Raw genomic sequence first — 23,517 nt, 5'->3', positions numbered from 1 at the left:
AAGAATGTTTAATGTATATTAGTGATTTGTTATAATTTCTATTACATAACTTCTAATATTAATTTACCAGGTTTGCCTAACAGTCTGTATGGGCTGTTTAAATGTTGCCTTTTTGTCAGCATATGTCTGCAGATCCTCTGTTCAGCGGACTTCTCTGGAATATCTTTTGCATGCTCCACGTATAATATTTCTACAAATCTCAAGAAACCACATATTTAAGAGCTTTAAGCAACTTCAGAGGCTTGAAGATAAACTGTTACATAGAACGTCACGCCCTTTTTAAAGAATTGCTGCCACGACTGTTAAGTCTTAAATTAACATACCGTGAAAGTTGTCCCCCTTGACAGCACTTAAGGAGCCTGCTCATGGTGCATTTTAGTCTCTGTTTATCCAATTCTTGCAGAGATGCTCAAACTAAAAAACAAAAATTCCCACCACGAAATCCTTATATTAAGGTGCTATTAATTGGGACAATTTTCAAAGTACTTTAATTTTAAGGAAGTTATTGTCCTTGCTGGGCGTCACTTTGCTTACCTACACATACCAGCTGCACTGTTGAAGCCACTTCCCTGTTGCTACTTTCCATACTCCACTGATACTACAGGACTAAAAATAACACATGGGACGAGTGGACCACATGAAAGAATCCTCCTTTTCCCCCAGTCTTACTGACCCGACACTAAAGTTACCTTGCTCCTCTAAAATGGCTCTGCAAATGTAAACTACCAGAACAGTGTGAAAAGCAGTCACAGGAAACTGGTTCTCACATGGTTGAAGCAAACTAAAGTCCCAATCCAGGGAACACTTTTGATTACTTATGCATATGGACCTGCTTGTGCCCAGTGTGCTTCCCTGCCCCCCTGCTTTTTGAATGCAGCTTTCTCTACTCAACCTGCTTCTAAATCTTCCAAGTTTCAAAAGCAGCTTGTCACACAGTCTGTGGGATCCGATGTTTTCAAACGCCTTGCTGGATTTATACTATTAGCCACACACATTTCCAGATTGTGGCCAGATTTGTTAAATAGCATTTGAAGATGTTAAAACAATCCAATATATATACAGAGAGAGAGAGATGAAAATTATAGTGTCATGTTTTATTTCGCTCAAAAGTCTAGATTATTTTCCCATAAGAATACTGCAGAATATATGCATGTTCACATTTATCTATCAATATTGTATATGCGCTTACACAATTATTTCAAACTACATATGGATGGACTACCTGGTCTTTCATTCTTGATTTTCTTGGTATTATGACTGCAGGTTCTGTGTCTGCTGTAATACTAGTTAACCTTTGTTCTAGTTCACAAGTGTTTTCCTTCAAGGCTGCCTCCACCTTTCCTGTGGAAGGTGCAGGAGAAGAGCAGGCTGAATCTGCTGGACGTGGCGATATGCTCTCAATTCTATTAGTGCTGCCAATCTCCTCCTCCTCTTCGTCATCACTGGATAGGACAACTGAAAGGAAAAGCATTTGTCTCAAGCTCAAAATACTAGTAACTGGAGGTGGTGACCTTTTAAGATCTAGGCTACTGAGACCATTGTTACCCCACAGCCCTTTCAGGTAACGAATGGTTTAAGACGGAGCTAAAGAAACCTAGTTTTACAGGGTGATAATCCTCCCTACCTTCTCTACTCAGTATTAATTACATTTATACCCCCCTTTTCTTCCATGGAACACAAGGCAGCATTCCTTATATCTCCATCTAAGCAGTGGCAAGTCCAGAACTACTTTACTTCCACCAAGACCAATAAGCAACACCTTGCATTTTCTTTTCTCCTCCGAAATCTCCCTACCAAGAGAGGGACTTTTTACAAATTAATTTATAACCAGCATTATTAGGAAGTCTAAGGTTTTGAAAGAACTCTGTATTTTAATGTTTGAAATCGCTGTTTTATATGTATACATTTTTTTCAAAAACTTACACAAACAAAAAACAACAACAACCACCCAGCATTATTTGTTCTTTGATTTAAAACTTACTTGGATCATTTAGATCAGATGCAGTTGTATTCTTCTGCCTTAAGTTTCCTGTAATTTTAGAACTGACTTTTCCATTCAGCCGCAACATAGTAGAACCGATGTTACGCCTCACCGTGAAATCAACTGAAACTGCCCCAGGAGAAGATGCCCCAGGAGAAGATCCATAAAACTTCTTTGTATTTAGTCCTGTGTTTAAAGATTTTTGCCCTGTTGAATTCTCATGTATTGGTTCTCGTGCTAAAGGTCCCAAAGAATCATTTAATTGAACACTTTGCATGGACTGCCTTTGCAAGCCCCCATTAGAAAAATTTCCACACATTTGGCATTTGATTTGACTTTCATTTGGTTTTCCTATGCATAGGCAAACGGTGGAGTAAGTATTCTGTTCCAAGCCCTAGGGATTAAAAAGAGGGTGGGGGAAGAGAATAAGTAGCTGTATTTATTTTGATAACATTTTCAAAATAAATACATTAGACATCCTATAAGGCTTAGGCAGTTTTGAAGCGATAAGATGGAAATCTATGCGATCTCTCTGTGAAATTTCAGGTTGGGAACCTGCCACAAGAACCTGGCTGCATAATTCAAATTATTAGGTCACATCGTTTTACTTGGGCCGGTGCCTCCACTTCTATTCTTCCCTCAAGTCATTGTTGTTCAATGCACATTCTACTTTACCTCTGCCCTTTATTCACACAGTTTCCAAGTCCTCATATCCTTTTGCCCCCCTGTCAGCCCCAGAGCTTCTTGCCATTCACCTACCAGGCCTCTAAGCATCACTGTCTACCCAACATCTTCAATAATTTGGAAGCAATGTTAGAATTGTTGAGGGGCAGATGTTCAAAATGTAATCAAGATTCATTATGTTTACCATTATTCTATCCCCTCTCCATACAGCAGAGTACATGTATGTGCATGCAAGCCAAAAAGCATGAATCAGCAAGTTTACCTTTTGGGGAACAGTATTGGGAAATCAAGTTCTTTGCTTTCCAAATTAAGTTTTCACAGGTAACAGTTTTCTGTTAAAAACACAGTGCCAGTGCTGTTGTGGTAGCAATGGCACCTGCAGCCAAAGTACAACTACAAGTTATTCTGTAGCCCAAGACCTAAAAATGCAAATTAACCTTCTAACAATATCAACTTCTGAATGAATTTAACAGAATTTAAGGAAATTTCATCATATAACCCACCTCTAGGTGAGTTGCACATTTTTTGGTAGCAGGAGATGGAAGCAAACCGGCCTGATACAAAGTGCAGTGACGTTTCAGTTGTACCTTCCTCGTAATTCCTGAATCTGACTCTGACTCAGACTCTCCTCTGTTCTCCATCACACTTTCTGAAAGGGGAGAGTGAAATCATTAACAACAACTTCCCAATGTCCTCAGCTGAAGAACAATGTAACTCTAATTTATTCCTTTATATCACTCCAAGAACAGCAGAAAAAGTTTCAAACTGCCTATCTCCATGTTTTAAAGGAAGGTCTGAGGTGGCACTTCTTGAAAGCAACTACTGCTCAGCCAAAGTGTGTGCGAGAGAACAACAATTTTTTTCTGCCTGTTGTAGCCACTGTAAGCACTGTGCTAGATGCTGTATGATTTTTAATTTATTTCTACAAATATACTGCACACCACTGGAATGGAAATCAGCTTGGAATCTCCTTCAGTAGGTTAATCTGTAGGTAAACAATGCACAAATGACAATGGCCAGCTATGTGTAATCTTGCAGCATGTATGGCTAGCATACCAAACAAAGCCAGGAAAAAGCACTGCAGGGCACAGCTGCCACTTGGACATCCAGTAACAAAATTCAGGTCCAAATTCTGGTCTATACAGTATAGGATAATTTGACCTCCTCTATAACAGGCAGATTTAGCCTACTTAATCTACCCACTTTGATCAACTGTGTGTTACTTGGATGAAGCTTAAGTTTATTCACTCCCATGACGTCTACCACTGATCACAGGCACATTTAATGCCTACTGATGAAACCAACCAAAACATACTCCAATCAGCTCAACTAACGCATTTCAGCTACTGACAGAGCAGCCAACATGCGCCATTCTAACACATTTTATCAAGAGTGCTTCTACTCAGACATTCACTGATGCACTTATTCCATATATAATGTACACCTATTTGACAGAGATTTAATGGAAGTAAAAGCAAAGTAAAAAACTTACGCATCGCCTGAAGCTGAGACAACCTATCATAGTCATTTTCTATCTTCTGGATGTTAGGAGGATATTCTTTTCTGGGGGAAAATAATTAGAAGCTGTATTCAGAAAATATATGGCTTATTTAAATGGAACAAAACCAAAATATTTAACACTGCAGAAATCTTAATTTAGAATATTGAAGCTTGCCATGTTCTAAAACAATAAATGTACACATACAAACAAAATCCCAATGCAAACAAACAAATAAGATAAATGAGAAAAGATAGGTTTGGCAGTGTTTTTAACAAAATATCTTTAAAAAATGCAGTAACACACTACTTTTCTGATTGCAAAAGTATCCATCATACAGCACTGCAAACTAAAAGTTAAGCAGAAAGACTACAACTGCTACTGTCTTGATATAAGCCCAGCTAAGATTTGATTATGTGCAGCATATTTTTAATTTTCCAAATACTTGTTAATTTTCCAAATGCTTACTTACCAGAGCCTGGTAAGGGTCTCCCGCAACCTCCCCAGAAGTAAGGAAAACTCACTTGGTGTTTTATTTATTTATTCTCTCTCTACACATGGTATGTTGCGATAGTATATGTAAAGTGAGTGTAGGTTGCAGGCCCACTGTGGGAAGTGGCCAATATGCAACTGATCTATTATGGATGCAGAAAGTTATACGGTATGCTGTTTTATCAAACTTCTGGATGTTTTCACTCAATTCACTGCATAAAATGTGGCTGTTTTCTCTTGTGACTGTGTGTCTGACACAGCCTTTAATACTTATATCTTTTTATTTGCAAGATAGACATGTTTATATAGCTGGCTCTATTGCAGTTTCTACTTCAAGCCACTTAAATGGTTTAACAGAATTCCTGCTTGAAATTTTCTCCTATTTAATAATTGCCCAACATCTAAAGAAGTAATGTTCAAGACATATGGCATCATGTCCATTGTGCACATGTTGCTATCTCTGGTCACAGGATAAATTCATTCAGCTTAATACCAGCAGGGCTGGTTAGAATAAATTCTCAAATAAAGTTGTTTAATTCCGTTAACGAGTCACATAAATTACCACTTTAGTATTAGTAATATAATATTTCATGAGCAATCACAATAAAACCCCTGCCTAAACAAAACCCCAGGTATTAGGGAAAAAAACAATGACCTGAAGATTCCCTCTGCCTGAACAAAACTCAGGGAGGTACATAGAACAATCTTAGTTCTAATAAAATGGACAGCAGCTTAGTGTGGTTTAGCTGAGAACAAATCTCAGCTTGTGGTTAACAAAGATAAAGCTTAACCATTAGTCCTGATTTGGCCCACATGCTATGCCATACATTGGCTTAGCTAAGCACATTTGTGATTTCTCTCTAGGTTAAGGTGTAGCTTAGTGTGTCAAACAAACCACATCAAAACATATTCACATGAGAACTTCCGGCGAGGCAAAATAGCAAGTGCCATGGCACCGCAGAGCTCCTAAGCAGCATCAGCTGCAGTGGCTGGCCAGTCCCCGCGCTGCCAATATACCCATTGCCAACACCAAGATCCAAGGAGAGCTGGGCTGCTCATCACAGAAACCAAAGAGGCCACACGGAGCCCCCAGGGCTCCCCTGACAATCTCAGGCTCATTGGGACCAAGAGTGTCCCAGTGACAACTCAGTGGAGTTCCAGGGCCCGGAGGCTCCAGAGTTGAAAAAGCAGAGCCGCCACCCACCCCCCCCCCGATTGCCATCGCTGCCATAGCAACTGCCAAGGGAGAAAGGTAGGAGGGGGCCAGGAGATAAAGGGAGGCCATGAGGAAGTATGCGCAGCCTGGCCCAGCCCCAGATTGACCTCCCCGGCAGTCGGTGCAAAAAGAGCAGGCCAGTGCCCAACTGGGAAATGCATGCTGGGGTCACCCAGGAAAGCCAAGGCACGGCGCAAACCCTCACTTGCTGGCATGTGGGTGCTGCTGGCCACCAGAGACGGGTACACCAAGGATCCTAAGACTAGGATTTTTATTTTTTATCCCCTTTTTATTAAATAAATAAATAAAATATTTTAATTTTTTGAAGAATTGTAAAGGCGGCACCCACGAAGGAAGTCTAAACCACCAGAGGCCACTTCCAGAGACTGCCGTCTTAGCCTTGACGCAGGGACCCTCACCAATACCCTTTTAAACTACATATACAAGTCTCCTTTTCAATAATATTACTACAGTAGTACTAATTTTCTATTCACTTTTCTTTTCTTTCCCCTTTTTTATCTCTGTTTTTTAACTGCCCTCTCATTTTTAACACATATCCACATGTATAAAAGAAAGAAGTTCCCATGTATAAGGAAGTTGCAGTAATGTTCTGTCCTTATTATAAAATGTATAAGATAAATATCCTCAGAATAAAAATCAAAACTCCACTTTTCCTGACGGAAAGACCTCTGACTATTGAAAATTTATAAATAAAAAATGCTATTTTTCTCCACTGTACTCCCTCCCTACATAAGTGAAAAAGCAAATAAAACATTTACTTTCGTGTAACAGAGCAATATTGTGTATATTTGTTTCATATACTGCTTTAAATCTAAAGCAGAAAACACAATGTTGCAAATCAGTTCCGCTTATAATCCAACTACACAAACACACCACTTATATAAATTATGTAAAGAAACAACTTGCAGAATGGCTCCAATGGTTTCTTGCACCAACACACTATCTCACCCCCACCTCTAGGATGCTAGTGTAAAGGCTCCACCGCACTGACCAAGGCACTTCTGCTCACATACTAAAATGCTTCTTCTTTCTAAATCCTATCAAGGTTGAAAGGGTGGCATGCAAGACACTATCCCTTACGTAGTGGGACCCATGCAGTTTCTGGCTTTAAAAATTAACAGTGAAGATTGTAAAAGACAAAAATATATACCTAAAAAGTGACTGCAACCCTTTCTATACCCACCCTGATGATCTACACAAGTGGATGGAGTAGCAGTCCAGGATGATAAAGGACAAAACTGAGCCCTCTGAATCATTCAGTCAAGTCTCTAATACAGGTCTGGTTAGCTGCCACTTCTATAACGTATGGAAGGCAGAATTTTTACTGGCAGTCAGGTTTTGCATTTACCAGCAATAATGCCATTCTGGTGGCCCCAATAATAATAATCTAAAGCATGGCTGTGGGCTTGGAGCTAGATCACAAGGATGTAAGATATTCCAAGTTCCCTTACCTTCCTTCTAATGCCATACGTTCTCTTGCTCCAAACCTCCTGCATGTTTGCCCTGGCCAATGTTCTCCTCTGTCCAATCTCAATGGAAACACATTTCCCCTTCTCCATCCACTGCAACCAGCAAGCAAGATCTTGCATTTAAGATATTGCTACCCGTTTTGCTACACTGGAATTTCTATTTAAATTAGCATGGCACAGAACACTGTTTTGTTGACTAACAGTGCAATCCTAACGAAGTCTTCACAAAGTCCTATTTAATTCAATGGTGCTTACTCACAGTTAAGTGGAGCTTGGGTTGCAGCCTTAATGCCTGTGCTACATAGATGGACAGATGTAGTACACATAGATGTATGCATACATGTATCACAGGTATTTAGTCAAGAAAACACACCAATTTAAACAAACAAAAAAATCATTACAGCTAAATGTGTGGTTGCACACCAATTGTTATTCTAGCAAAATAGTTTTTTCCATCAGTGTTGACCATTAAGCTTGCTAGTGGGAATTTAGCTATCAGGCGCAACTTCATTATTTCCACCACATTTTTAATACCATGCTCATGTCACCATTGACCTTACCTTTCCTTTCGATCCAGATTGCTTAAAATATGAAAGAGAAAAATATAATAAGATACAAAGCCCTTCATTTGCAGAACATCAGTAGATTTGAAAAAAGAAACCTGTATCTGGATATCCAATATTCAAATTAAATTTGAACTCTTTGTTGTAAGTAGCACTTAGCATCTAAATTTGCAAAAATAAAAATAAAAAATCATCACACTTTTTAGCTACTTAATACCATATCCTTCAAAGTCTGTCAACTGTTACTGGCATAGTGCTCTATAGAATATATGTCTGAATATAACTGAATGTATTGAGTCAGCATATTATAGTTCTGTAAGGTTATTTAAATAACAGTATAACAAACATTCATTAACACTATTGTATAACCATTGAGTCCCTTTTGCTAAGAATTTAAAGGCCAAACTATTAAGATGATCCTAGCGAAATGTCCACTAAATAGTGGGAACATGTACAAAAGAGATTTTATGATGCAACAGCATCTAGGCCATATGGTCATGCACCAGATCACATTCAAGCAACTGTCTCTAAACCTCCTATTGAGGTCTCACATGAATCTGCCTTCTTCCAGGTCTAAATAATTCCTTGGTGTTTTTAAAAAGTGAGGAAAAGAAAGAGAAAGAGGGACAACCAATCTATTGTGCTTATATAATATGAAGAAAGCATGCAAATGAATGTCCATGGAAGGGAGAAAGGCCCACATGTTCGTGTTTGTAGGAAAGTTTGGTAAAAAGTAACATACATAGAATCATAGAATTGTAGAGTTGGAAGGGACCCTGAGGATCATCTAGTCCAACCCCCTCCAATGCAGCTGTCCCACATGGGGATCAAATCTGCGACCTTGGCATTATCAGCACCATGCTCTAACCAACTGAGCTATCCATGCAAGGTACATACATAGGTTGAGATAATTAAGGCTTAAATAATTAGGCACAGTGCAGCAGGCCCGTTTGAGCTTCAACATCCCCATCTTATTCCCAGGCTTTGCCATCTTTATTTTGTTTAGTTCCCATCTTCTCTCATCTTTTCAGCCCCTGCTTCCTACACCTGCATCCTTTTTCAAAGACTTGCACTGTACTCTGTCAGTCTCCATTCCCCTTGTTTCTAAGCCAGGTATTTAGCATTTTAAAAACCTGAACAAAGTGACACTTCTACTCCAAAATGTCTGGCAATGGTGTATTAACTTTTGACAAAGTTGCTGTTTTAAAAATATTTATCCTTTTGCCTTTTCATAAAAAACTTTCTAAAACCTTTCTAAATATGGCATTCGAGCTGCATATGCAACCAAACCTCAAGTCACAAAAGCAATATATGATGCAAATTTGGGGGTTCCGTCTCAATTAATTTCAAGAGAAGGTAAGTTTTGTTAATCTTTCATTTGGAAAAGAAAAATTTCACTCTGCTTTTTTGTGGGTTGAATCCAGGCTTGGTCATGCCTAGAGTAGATCTATTTAAACCAATGTAATTTAAGTTAGCCATGATTAACAAGTCATAGATTTCAGCGAGTCTATTCGAAGCATGACCAAGTTAGACTCCAATCCTAAGTAAAGAACAAGCCATGTGAAAACATATATTGAATGCCTTGATGGTAAGCACTATGCATATGGCAAATAAGCCATGCCAGCTGTGCGCATAGCCAGCATGGGGGTCTCCGAAGCTGCGTCCCATGCCAGGGAAGGCAGGTGGGAGGTGGCGGCGAGAAGAGCTTCTCCCCGCCTCCGCCTCTCGCCGTGCACAGCCAGCATGGGGCGCAGTTTCGGAGGTCTCCAAAGCTGTGTCCTATGCCAGGGAAGGCAGGTGGGAGGCGGCGAGGAGTAGAGCTTCTCCCACCGCCGCCTCTCGCCGTGCACAGCCGGCATGGGGCGCAGCTTCAGAGGTCTCCGAAGCTGCGTCCCATGGCTCACTCTGGGAAAAAGATAGAGAGTAGTCACCTAAATTCTAAACTATTTACAAACTTTATGTCTGACTGCATTATTTACATGGTATAAGCATGGAATGGGTGGGAGGTACATGAGGGATTTCCCTCAAAGCCCAAACCTTGATTCCTTAAGAAATGCACTATTAAAACCCATGGTGCAGTAGGAAGACTGCACAATCAACCAACTTTAACTAAGAAACATTTTTGTTTTACTGTACTTATCAAATTTCCATGCCGCTGCTCCCCCCCCCCGGTAAAAAAATCTGAGGTTTACAGTGTGGTTTACAGATCAGACTTTAGATTAAGGCTCAAGTGTGGTTAACAAGTTCAGGACCTGGCATATTATCATACAATGTCCAAATTTGTGAGTCAATCCAGGTAAGGAAAGGTATAAATGAAAAGCCTACACCACAGACAAAGTAGGCAGACTGTGCTCGGTGGACCTCCATTGCTCAAAATATCTCTTCTTCTGAATTGTTGAATGAGTCTAAATACTGTAAGCTGGTGAACACTCAAAGCTTCAACAATGGAGAGTTCCATGTATGAGTTGACCCATAATAATACAAGTAGGACAGAAGTAAGTAAAAGATGACAGACATGTGGTGTCTTTATTCCCCAATGAAGCTTCATTGTGGCTGCCTTAGAAGTATAACTCATTGCAGTTATAGTACGTACCACTTACTTCAGGCATCGGCAACCTCCGGCCCATGGGCTGGATGTGGCCCACGGATGTGGCCCACGGAGGCCCATGAGCCGCCCGGTCACCGAGCCGCCCACTCGGCAAGTCCCTGTGCCCCGCCGCGCTAAACCAGCGCAGCACAGCGCACTACGGGGACTCGCCGAGCGGTGCCGAAAATGGCACCTGCCCATGTGCAGATGCCAGAAGCAATGTCTGGGCATGCCCAGACCACCCAAATCGCTTCTACACGTCAGGGCATGCGCAGAAGCGATTTCCACTGCTGCACTGCCCATGCCCAGACACCCGAAATTGCTTCTGCGCATGTCAGGGCATGTGCAGAAGCCATTTCCGGCGCTCCAAAAATGGGCAGCGCAGCACCGGAAATCACTTCTGCGCCTGTCTGACCCACGGACCAATGTCAGTGGAAATGATCCTGTCCACGGCCGGAAAACGTTGCTGACACCTGACTTACTTGGTATAGAAAAGACCCTAATTCACTTACAACTCTATCTTAGCCCCTATCCAGATAAGGAACAAAATATTCTAGAACCTCTTAGACTGGTTGCAATACATACAGTTTAAAGTCTCAGATAATCAAAGTGACTTTTGTGCTGTTGCAGCACATGATGAACCCATTATGGCAGCACTACCCTTTTTCAGTTTCCACATTTTTGTAAGCTCTGAAATATTTTCTGATACATCCTTTTTCTCATCAAGCAGAGTTTCACAAGTCTACATCCAACCTTTTTTTTCTGTGTGCATTTAATGGGAGTCTTTAACTGTTTTAGACTCTTGAATTGGAAAACAAGATGAAGCTCTGGGTTAGAAAACCAGCCAATATGGAAGGAGGAATCAGCACAATTATACTACCATTGGGGCTCCTCCTGTCCTCAACACTCACTGTGGAAGCAGAGGTGGGAATAATTGACTAGGAGTGCCTTTTATCAACTTCAGTTGATATGCCAGCTATAATCTTAGTTAGAGATATTAGGCCTTGACTCAAAGCCATGCCTTAGGTGAGACTACTGTAATGCAATCAACAAGGGCACCTTTGAAGACTGTTTGGAAGCTTCAACGGGTGTAGAATACTGCTGCCCTACAAGTGGGAGCAAGATTAACAGAGTATGACAGTGATTCTGTACCAGCTGCACTGGTTACCAGTTTCTGAGCCCAAATCAAAGTGCTGGTTTTGGTTTTAAAGCCCTAAATTATTTAGGATAATTATCTGAAGGACCACCTTCACCTATATGAACCTGCCTGGGTACTGAGACCTGCCTCAGAGGCACTACTCATGTACCCGGACAATTTGGTTGGCTGGCGCTATAGACAAGGCCTTTTCCATGGTGGTTCCAGGTTGTGGAACTCTTTCCCCACAGAGGTGTGCACTGTGTGTCCCCCCGCCCCCCCCCCAAAAAACACTACTCAGTTTTAAGCAGATATTTAAAGAAAGACACACAGCATACACAACTGTTTTTTTCACGGGAGACATTAAATATGTCCTCGTGACATTAAGTCTTACCTTTGTGCTGCTGTTTTTACTAAAGATGTTTGTGCATGAGTATGGTGACAGCGTCTAGCTTGTACTACTGCTGCAGAGCAAGGAATATTTTGAACATTTTCACTGCAAAAAGGAAAAAAACAGGTAAGAAAAAATGTTAGAATTCACAGCATGGAAAGAATAATAGCTCTGCTTAGAGAAACTCCTCTAAGTGGTACCTGAATCAGCACTTCCACTATGCTACCTAATCATAGTTACACTCACACTTTTGATTAGCCAGCTGCAGCAAGAAATGATGACTTATTTGCAACTAGTGGGTGCAATCCTTCTCCTCCATAGAGCATCATAGTCCATCATGATCAAGATCCCAGGTCTTAGTCCACAACAACATCTGGATATTATAAATAAAGCATCTAAATCTATTTTCCAAAGGTATTAGCAAAGTGCAAATGTAACAAACTTAAGGTCCTTTCACAAGCACCATTCTCACAATCACAATTACCCCCCAGAAACAAGCCATTTACTAAATAATTTTTAATATATTAGGAATCACTATACCTTAATTTCTTGCTGCTTCCCAACATGTTGAGTTCAATTGGGGTTACTCTTAAAGCACCAGGTTCAATTTTGCTTCGTCTAGCATATGTTCTCATAGAATCACCTCTGGCACCAGTAGTTCCTGAGTGAAATTGCAGCACCTGAAACAATTAGCAAAAGTTAAATCTACAAAGCAGCAGTTCTCAGATGGAGACTGAATTACATTTTTATTAAGCTTTCAAATACTAAGATATTCTCAATCCTCCAAACACTACAGCCAACACAAGAGTCCTTTTGGACCTGGAAGAAGACAGAACAGGGGATGGGGACGGGGTTATGCACACTCTGCCAACAGACTTGGGGGCCAGGAACAGAAATCTCCCCCCCCCCACACACACACAGTTGCCACCTGTGATAATAATACAAATGAAACTGGTTGTCAGATGAATTATGTTGCAAACTTTAAATCTGAAAGAATGCAGTGATTTACTATTTACTGTGTTCCTTTGCACGAAAACAATCATGATTGTTTATTGTTTTTACACACTCACCACAATATGCCAAATGTGCATTTTGCCAAAGCTCCAAGGCCATATAGTATATAGTAAGCTGCTGATAAGAAAGCATGTGTGTGTTCTTTTTTTAGCGGCATACACACTGTATGAGTTTGTAGCAGTCACCTCTCCATATTAGAACTTCTTTTTTTTAAGTGACATACTGAAATGTTTCACTTAATGTGAAATATAAAATACAGTATGCATTTTCATGTACATTATATTTGATAAATACTGTACTCACTTTTTTCCCACCAGAGGGGCTGCAGCTTCCCTCACTATCATCCACACTCAGCAGACTGGCTTCACTTAACGGGCAAAGAACAGGAAACAAAATGTGTATATTGTAATTCAATAATAGCAAACAGGGTTTCAACAACTACTGCAAAAAGGTCCAAGTAATGTTTTCTCAATCTGTTAAACAATCATGTGTTGCACTTTCCTCTAAAATATTTTGGTGCTAGTTTGCCTCAAAATAAAGTGTATACAAAAGACAGGGGGGAATACAATGTCAGTAATAGTATTACAAACCTGGTAATATGTAGAATTACTTTAGCAGATGGCTTCACAGTGCCTCTTTTGTATGGATTTTATAGACATTGTTCTAAGCAAACACAGAATTTGAGATCTAGACCTGAAACTAATTTTGTAACCAGAACATTCGCTTGTAAAGAGGCAGTACAATTTAGCAGTAAATCTAAATATGATTCTCTTCAGAATGCTCAGCAATAAATGTGTAGCTATTAACCATTTGTGTGTAGTTCAAAGTATTTCACACTGAATAATAATAATTATTATTATTATTATTTATACCCCACCCATCTGGCTGGGTTTCCCCAGCCACTCTGGGCAGCTTCCAGAAGGATATTAAAATACAATAATCTATTAAACATTAAAAGCTTCCCTAAACAGGGCTGCCTTCAGATGTCTTCTAAAAGGTTCTGCTTCTGTTTTTGGAATATACAGTAAATCTTCTTGGCACCATACTAGGTAGCTACCGGTAGAAAAAATAGTATTCCTCCCACAGTTAGTACATCCATTGCATTTACAAAGGAAAAATAGAATTAATACAAGTGGACACTGCAGAAAAATGCATCCTTGTATCCTAGTAGGAGTGCTCCTGTCTAGGATTCTGCCATTCCACTCCCTACCCCTTTTATTTTATCTGACACTCAACCTTCCATGACTACAGCATGCTCAGTTTTCAGCGGACTGGCGGGGGGGGGGAGCAAAAACATGCTGATCTCATCCTACTAAGTCAGTTCTTGCACTCTTGGGAAAAGGTTCCATCGTTATCTCAACAGAAACTGGGTTTCAACATCCAGTTGATACAACCACTTGGGCCTAGAACATCCACTGTTCCTGAGCTTTGATACTAAACAATTCTCTGCATCTATGCTATGATTTAGGTTCCTTTCTTTTCTAAATAATTGCAGTAATAAAAGGATGGTGGAAATGAAGCACTAGAACCTGGGCAAGAGCAAACACAAACATAAGCGAGAAAGTTACTGAAAATAAAAACACAAAATTCTTTTTGTTAATTAGCAGCACAGTGCACAAATAAGTACTATTATTCTGGAACTGAAGCACCCAAAATGAGTACCAACTGTGGTATATTAGAAGGGGGTGTCACGACTGCTTCAAACATGACCTTCTTTTTTCCTTTTCCTTTTTGAGGAATAATCCTAATATAAGAAAAATGTGTACACAATCACTTGAGATGTACAGCATATGTTACCACACGCACACATCAGAAAGCCATTGTGTACACTGGCCTATACACACAAATGCCAAACTTCGTAAGTATAAATGTCTTCCTATTTACAGGATTATCTCTCTGAGGAAAGTGTCATATGGTATAGAACACACCTGACTTTGAGATTTGTGAGAGAAAGAGAATCACCTATCCTTTGTGTGGGATCCAGCTATCTGTTGTTATGTTTCACTTGTCACTATTTCACCCTGGTATTGTATTAGTATTTTTAAACGCTCATGAGACCAAATCCAATTATTTTGTTAACAAAAATAATTAGCTCGCTTACCATTAGTTGTTCCATAACTCTTCTCCACCAGTCTATTAAGCAAGGAGGCTGAATGTCAGTCTACCACTCATCCCCAATCAGTAAAATTCAAAAAATGATATACTCCCATAAATATATAGTGTTGTAGGAGATAATTGAATGAAGAATTTGTTGTCTACAAACTTTCCAAATCAGGATTTTTGTAAGACTCAAAACTAAGAAATTTGCAAGACAGTAGTCTTCAGTTTAGGTAAATAGGACAGGGTAGGGTGGGAAGCCATCTCAAGAGACACATAACAGCATGCATGTAGTATGACCTTCAGGTTTTTTTATTCTAGAAGAAGTGCCAACAAAATATTGAATTCTTTTGCTATTTTAAACATTTCAAAAGTTCCTGACTCAGTTGTTTTAACCTGAGCTAGGTAGCTCCATAACTGCACTAATTCCCCTAGATTCTAGTTATTAAAGATTAAAAATAAGAAACCTACTATTTGCTTCTGGAATAATCCATAATATCTTTAGGCAATAACTAGCCTGAGAAAAACCTTACATGAAGGTGACCCTCTTGTGGGTATGAATTAGTGACACTCTATAACACTTCCACTTTAGAGAATTAGAAATGGAGGGGTGCTCAGTTTTCTAATTACTGTAACGTTCCACATTTTACTTTCAGTAGCCTAGATTAAGGTATCCTTACTCTTTTTCTGCATCTCCATCACTTTTGCCTGAACAATTAAAGCCCCAGGAATTTTTGAAACCTCCATCTCGCTTGGACTGCGATGTATCCAAAGCTGAAACAAAAATAAGTTAAAATCAGTTCAGATTCCAAGCAACACATAAGGACAAATTACAGCTACAAATTCCACAATTTAGCTGACAGATCACAAGAGAATATTTTTAACACTATTTTCTATTTATCAGCCTTGGAACATTTGAAACAACCACTTAAGGAGGGTGCAGAACAGGGCCAGGGAGGTGCAAAACCTGGGAAAGTCTTGAGAATAGAGAAACTTGGAAGGTCCCATGTCACCCCAGGGCCTGAGGTCCTTCATCCTTGATGTAAACCAAAGTCAGGAACACAATGTTGATGATAGAAATAATGTTTAGTTACACTCTGAATTCCGTTACTGTCATGAGAGAGTTTTTAAAAAGCAAGTTATGTTTAACAGTATTATTTCAATAAAAACCTTAAGGTTTATTTTGGTGAACAGTGGAACATTTTATTGTAGCAGATTTAATGACAAAATAACTGCTAGAACTTAATGAGTCTACAAGGCTGATCCACATCTGCATCCAAATGATAATAACAGAACTCACAGCACTGCACAGAATGCTTGAAAACTCTAATGTGGTATGTACTGACTTTTCTGTGGAGGGGATATCATTTTTTTCTTAAAAACTGGGGTGGTACAACTGCCAAGACTACACTGCTAAACACTGGAAGTTCCAAAAGGTGCTGGGATTCTTCCATTTCAGTGTCACCAACAATGCTCTCTATATCTACTAAAGTGGTACCTCTGGTTAAGAACTTAATTCATTCCGGGGGTCTGCTCTTAACCTGAAACCATTCTTAACCTGCGGTACCACGTCTTTAGCTAATGGGGCCTCCTGTTGCCGCCGCACTGCTGCGTGATTTCTGTTCTCATCCTCAGGTAAAGTTTTTAACCCAAGGTACTACTTCCAGGTTAGCGGAGTCTGTAACCCAAAGTGTTTGTAACCCAAGGTGTCTGTAACCCGAGGTACCACTGTATGTATTTTGCTAAATGGTTTCTCTGCTTGTTTTCTATATGTTCAGATGCCTCTTGAGATACTGTTGCCAAACTCCGTATAAGGTTGAAGGTGGCGGCCTTTATCCCCATTTGGATGCTGGACACTATTTTGAATCAAGATGGTTGACCAAAACATCAATTTGGAGTGACTTTGCCTGTTTGGGGACATAGGTTTGATTGCATCTCAAAACATTCTCACCAAATTCAACATGAGGATTCTCGAGATGGGGATAGAAGTCTCTGCCGGGCACCATTTTGAATAAAAATGGTGGACAAAAATGTGACTTTGGTGAAATTTCACCCAGTTTTGGGCACGATGGGTTCAAACTCACAAATTATACTATCCATTTAAAAATCACAATATATTTTTGGTTCCTAAAAATTTATGGGCAGCACTGGGCTCTCCATACTAGTTGGGACTATATGTGGCATCCAAAAAACCTTCCAATAGAATATTCACTCTACATATTTCTATCTGAGATGCCATTGTCTTTTACAATATCAGGGTTAATTAATACATCTTATAATTCTTGCAATTTACACAAAAGCAGTGTTTCAAGTACAATCATACCTCAGGTTACAGACGCTTTCAGGTTCGGGTTGTGCACCACGCTGAACCTGGAAGTACCGGAATGGGTTAATTCCAGGTTTCGGTGCTCGCGCAGGCACAAGAACACAAAATCGTGCTTTGCGCATGCGCAGAAGACCAAATCATAACCCGCACATGCGCAGACGCGGTGCTGCGAGTTGCGAGCGCTGCGGGTTGAGAACGTGCCTCCCGCATGGATCACGTTCACAACCCGAGCGTCTACTGTACATTATAGTGCTATTTCAGATTTTGAAATTAAATTCATATGACTCTCACTACAGATAAAATTCATTCTCATGCCCAATTAGATTCATTCATGAAGTACAGTGGTACCTCTACTTACAAATAACTCTACTTACGAATTTTTCTACTTACAAATGGAGCTCCGTCCGCCATCTTGGATGCGGTTTAGATAGGATTTTTTCTACTTACGAATTTTTAGATAGGGTTGCTTCGACTTACGATTTTTTTCTCCCAATGCATTCCTATGGGATTCGACTTACAAATTTTTTTGACTTACAAATGTATGTTCGGAACGCATTAAATTCGTAAGTAGAGGTACCACTGTATTCTTAAAAATCTATACAACAGAAAAATCCAACATTTCCTCAAACACGTCTTTTCCTGGGGACTCCTTATACAAATCAAAGAGTCTTCTCTCCAAGTATTTTGTACAATTTGTACTTTTAGCTTAATAAAGTTGCTCACTGCAACCATGGCAAATTAGGCTGCATACAGATGATAATTTTACAAGATTCTGAAGCACTCTTGCATAGCTATTATTACCCATAATATACATAATCATTTTTCTATCCTGCTGTGGTCTCTGATCAACCAGGTTTTCAGGTTTCTTTAAACAGTATTTTAAAGGAAAAAACTGGCTCCCAACTACGGCAACAGATGCACATACAGCTGTTGCTTAATAGTTAAAAGAAATGTTTACTAGGCAAAATACATATACATATCCACTTGTGATTCCATTTCAAGAGAAAAATAATAACAAAAGGATACCTCCTTCCACAGTGTCATTGTTTCAATAACATTTTCTTAGTTTTAATAATCAGTTCCTTTCTTCAGTACTTTATTTTATCCTTAGGAAGGAACATTATTAGAATAGTAACTGGTTTCCATCTGGGCTATTCACTTTCACCCCTCAATTGACTTGACTGAGACTCTTCAATCCACATTAGTGCATACATATATCAAAATGACAACTGCTGGTTTAGGACTACTGACATGGTAATAGTAATGGAGAGGAAGCTCTCACTGTTCTATATAATAACTGAATGTACACCACCTTAGCATGCATACCACCTTAGTAATGCAGAGGGAGAAAATGCCACTGTTTTAGAATATGAATTAGCATCATGTTCCTCAATTACTGCTGGGAACTAAATGTACTCTGTATTGCATTGCACTTATGCAGGTAAATCATCCAATGATCATTATCTGAATTAAATGGGAGGATTCAGAATGCTTAGCTACTCAGGAAATAAAGTAATTCACAATCCAGCTTCTATGAAGAAACAGTATTGAGTCAGTCTGGCTGTGATTTAAACTGAATACAGGAGCAAGCACGGGTCAGTGTAGAGGTATGTGATAAACAAAAACTAAAACACAGAAAGCTCAGAGGAAAGATGGTTTCAGAAAAAAAGAAAAGCACGAAGGAAAGTGGCTGCATTCCCTCAAGAGTAATCTGTTGGGTGTACAGGTGTCATGTGGGGTCAGATCCAAAAATGAGCAGTTTGTAGCGCTGCAGAATTTCATTGTTCCTGTTCTGAGGCACTACTATGGATAGGCAAATATGTCAATTTCAACTGGTTTCTCATTTTTACCATCTTAAATTCGGCTTTCCAGATCAGATCCAGATATTTCTGGAGAAAGATCCTCATGAAAATGTAAAAGTATTTTAATGTGTGTTTTTCCTAATACAGTGGTACCTTGGTTTATGAACTTAATCCGTTCCAGAAGTCCATTCTTAAACAGAGGCACGCTTTCCCTAATGAGGTCTCCCACCGTTGATGCTCTTCCACCATTCTTAGACCTAGGTAAAGTTCTCAAACCGGGACACTATTTCCGATTTTGAGGAGTTTGTAAACCGAATTGTTCTTAAACCGGACTATTCTTAAACCGAGGTACCACTGTACATATTCATATGTACCATATTTTTTGCTTCATAAGAAGCACTTTTTTCCTCTTAAAAAGTAAGGGGAAATGTCTGTGTGTCTTATGGAGCTCTGAAAAAACTTCAAAGCATAAAAATAGCAGGTGGCTGGAAGAAATTTGGACTAGGTAACCAGTGGCTCAAAATAAAAAGACCTAATAAAACTGCAGTAAGTAGAAACATGAGACTGAATGATGAGCCAATGCAGAAACATGGGACAGAAGGGGAAAGGTGCTCTTTCAGGTAAGCTGGCCCTGAGTATACAGTACTAGAACACACAGCATCTATCCTAAAGCAGATTTCACTGCTGAGAAGAGACTTTGCAGAAAACTGCTTATAATTGGAGGGGGGGAGGTCACCCCTCATATTTAACTCCAAGTCATGCTTCAGCACATCATCTTATGTAAATTAGAAACTGGCTTCCACCTTGTGGAACACAGAGGGTAGAGGAAACACTGTCAGATGTGTTTTTCCTTAGCTACCCTGCCCCGCAGTGGGCCAAATACATTTCTTTGCCATTCAGTGTCCTAGCTGGGATAAAAAATCTGCAGGAGTGGCAAAACTGAAACCAGAGCAAGTGCTAATGGAATCTTTTTATTCATATAAGTCTGAAATAAATATATCTAAGGGGAAAATATTAGAAATTGTTCTCCTCCTTGGAAGTCTGTCTATAAACAGTTTTTACTCCAAAGTGTATTAATACTGCCATACAACAAACTGCAGGGAATGCTAATAAAGCCATGGTTTTCAAAGTGGGAGGCAGTTTTCCAAAATGTGAAATGGTTGCTAGGGAAGACATGACCGAGCACAGAGAATAAAAAAGTGGGGGGTGGGGAATGTGAAACACACACTGCATTTTCTTTTAGATATTAGATCCACTCACCTACCAACAAAAATATTTCCTTTTATGTATTATGAAGTATGAACTCATTTATCATTGAGTTTCTTACCTTCGGCAGACTAGCTTTTCAAAATGTAGTCATGCCCTGTGTTTACCCACAGTGAGCATTCTCTCCAGGCGCTAAAGAGGAAAGCACACGTCCACTTACCTAGCTCAGAAAATATGTTTCAGATATTGTTAGGTTGGTGGCAAAGGCAGGGGAATAAGGGGGAAATATTTTCTTCACCAGAACTGCCATCAGAGTGGAAATTATTCATGCCTAGTGACACTGTCAGAAGTACAAGGCCATCCAAAGTCAGTAGAATAAGACTACCAGTGGTTTCTAGTCATGATAGCGCTGTACTATCTCCAGTATCAGAGGCAGCATGCTACTGAACACACTGATGGGGATCATGAGCAGAGGAGGACTGTGTTCTATTTGTGGTCTTGCCATAGGAATTTGGTTAGCCACTGCAGAAAATAGGGTGTGGGCCTAGCAGAGCCTTTGGTCAGATCCAGCAGGCCTTTTGAAGGCTTATATAGAGGAGTACTGGGCATCTTCCCCTGCCCCAAAACCACACACCAAATGTAGCCTTTTAGTTTTCCTGATAAGAATGAATGTCAGAAACCCACGTTTCTGAGAGGAAGTAAAAGGGATGTGTAATGGCCGTGAGGTGGTTGCTCACGAGTAACGATGCTGGAGTCCAACCTAGCTTTTTGCAGGTTTATTGTGCATACTATTTACAGTGCAGAGCTAACTAAAACACGCCCATCTCAGTCACTCAGGGAATCTGGGAGTGCCCCCTTCCTGCTCCTCCCCCAGCATAAGAACTTGGGGACCCTCAGGCGCCGCCTCCCCTCCTTGCATTTGACACCTCTGCGCAGCTGGGGTGACGGAAGTTGTGTCTCTCTCTCTGAGCCCTCTTGGTGAAGGTGGTGCAGGGGCTCCTCACTAGCATCGCTGTCCCCCTTTCCCACCTGTCTGACCGTTTCCTCTTCCTCCCCATTGGAGGACTCGCTGCTACCTCGGCTGGAAGAGGTACTGCTGGAGAGGAGGGGCCGGGGATCCCTGTAACCCGATCTGGCATCCTCCTCCTCCCTCGGACCCTTTGGGAGCCCCCTGACAGGATGCTTTTAGAGATCATGAGAGTGGGCTCCTAAACTAGCTCCCTGCGCCTGGTGATGCTGACTACAAAGAAGCATACCTGCTTCAATCTACATAGCCCCATCCTATGTTTCATTTGTTGGGCATATTAAAATACCAAAGAACATTTGGAACTTGGTTTTATAAATTGATTACATGTAGGGTTTCCCAGAATCCTGTGCCCCATGATCAAAAGTTCCTTACAGACTCAGAAGTGCAGTGATGCTTTAAAAGCTACTGAATTTTTGAAATCAACATAAGTCATTAAAGAATGCAAACATTAATAAATAAACAGGAGCAGTTCAATAAAGTAAAAGATAGGAAATGGCTACAGAAATGGTTTTATTCTCACTAGAAGTCATTGCTTGCTTGCTGTGGGAATTATATAGAAATACATTTACTCTATTTAGCTATTCTATACAAAAAAATGATGACAAAATCCTGACTGATGCCCCAAATCCTCATTTTTGTTCGATCCTATTGGAAATGAACACCATACATTGGAAACAATAGCAAGAAGGGGCTAAACATGCCTAATGTTCTTGACACTGGATGGCCCAGCCACTTTGATAGGGACCATCGCATATCATACACCCAGTCAAAATTTGTTCATGCAACTATGTTCCCATAACATGATTGTGTACACTGTTCAATTAAGTCTAAAATGTATTCATAGCCTGAAAAACTGTGCAAGTTGAGACCTATGCCATCTCCTAGAAACTATATAGATGTAGAAGCTCAAAATACTGTAAATCGGGCTTAAGAATACCAACATGCCCTTTCTTGTGGAAGATAGACAAATAGATAGATAGATAGATAGATAGATAGATAGATAGATAGATAGATAGATACTTTATTGTCATTGTACATAGTACAACGAAATTGAATGCCATCCCATAAAAAACAAAACAAAAACACAATTCCAGCCATACATACATACACACCCATCACAACTCCCCAAGATCATATTATTTAGTTACAGCATTTAAGATGGTTATAACTCTTGGATAGAAACTGTTTTTTAATCTATTCGTTCTTGATTTGTTCTGTATCTCTTGCCCGAAGGCAATAGTGCAAAAAGACTACATCCAGGATGAGATGAATCTTGTAAAATATTACTTGCTTTTTTTAAGGCAATGGGAATTGTATAGTTCTTCCAGAGATGGGAGAAGATGACCGATAATATTTTGGGCTGTGGTTATGATGTTCTGGAGCACTTTCCTATCCATGACTGTGGATAGAAAACACTAACTACCAGACCAAGTACTTCCTTCATTTGCAACTCCTGCTGTGGCCACCTGACATAGTCAAATTTTAGCAGCATGGGACGACAGGACAGGCCTTGCTTTTCTATTGTGTGTTTATTTAAGTTAATTATTTTATGTTTTGATTTTGTTTAGCTACCTTCAGCACACAACTATTCCATTTAACTGGAACTGAATGAAAAACAGTGTATAAATGCAATACCTAGAAGCCTGTCATACCCCATATATATGAGATTACTAATAAAATAAATTTGTAATCTAAATAGTAATCACCTATCATACATTCCAGTCTATTGTTTTTGTTGTCATAGTTCTTAACCACCATCACCAATAAGGGCACATCTGCAACAGCTGGTTTTCTCTGCATATGTTCCATGCTGGTGTACTCTGAACTGTTCTTTGCACGCAGTATCCTTGTTACTGACCCAGTCAAGACTATTACTGGTAGGCCAATAAACTTTTCTCTAAGAACTGCAAGTCATGGATTGATTCTGGCTTGCAAGCCAAATTATAGTCATCACTTCAACCTCTGTTTCCTGATTTAGATGTACTGTAAGGGGAAAGAGTAGTTTAAT

The 23,517-nt window shown here is 39.9% G+C and overlaps 1 protein-coding gene across 13 annotated transcripts in view; it reads right to left on the bottom strand.

The window, feature by feature from the left end:
* SENP6 (SUMO specific peptidase 6) overlaps nucleotides 1-23,517 on the bottom strand; it is a 67,539-nt gene that overhangs the window by 21,221 nt on the left and 22,801 nt on the right. For 4 of the 13 annotated variants that reach the window (XM_060272546.1, XM_060272548.1, XM_060272545.1 and 1 more), the window contains 9 exons: nucleotides 15,153-15,922; nucleotides 13,355-13,418; nucleotides 12,578-12,717; nucleotides 12,041-12,142; nucleotides 7,922-7,942; nucleotides 4,158-4,228; nucleotides 3,169-3,314; nucleotides 1,982-2,375; nucleotides 1,223-1,455 (listed from right to left, as the gene is read on the bottom strand). In XM_060272546.1, the coding sequence (XP_060128529.1) occupies nucleotides 1,223-1,455; nucleotides 1,982-2,375; nucleotides 3,169-3,314; nucleotides 4,158-4,228; nucleotides 7,922-7,942; nucleotides 12,041-12,142; nucleotides 12,578-12,672 (1,062 nt within the window). In that variant the 5' untranslated portion in view covers nucleotides 12,673-12,717; nucleotides 13,355-13,418; nucleotides 15,153-15,922. The remainder of the gene's footprint in view (nucleotides 1-1,222; nucleotides 1,456-1,981; nucleotides 2,376-3,168; nucleotides 3,315-4,157; nucleotides 4,229-7,921; nucleotides 7,943-12,040; nucleotides 12,143-12,577; nucleotides 12,718-13,354; nucleotides 13,419-15,152; nucleotides 15,923-23,517) is intronic. The other 9 variants (XM_035109577.2, XM_035109578.2, XM_035109575.2 and 6 more) reach the window with 4 other exon arrangements.

The sequence above is a fragment of the Zootoca vivipara genome, chromosome 3, assembly GCF_963506605.1.
Source record: "Zootoca vivipara chromosome 3, rZooViv1.1, whole genome shotgun sequence".
In the NCBI taxonomy this organism is placed as follows: Eukaryota; Metazoa; Chordata; class Lepidosauria; order Squamata; family Lacertidae; genus Zootoca; species Zootoca vivipara.
The sequence above is the reverse complement of the archived record's forward strand: the minus strand, read 5'-3'. Positions and strand labels throughout refer to the sequence as shown.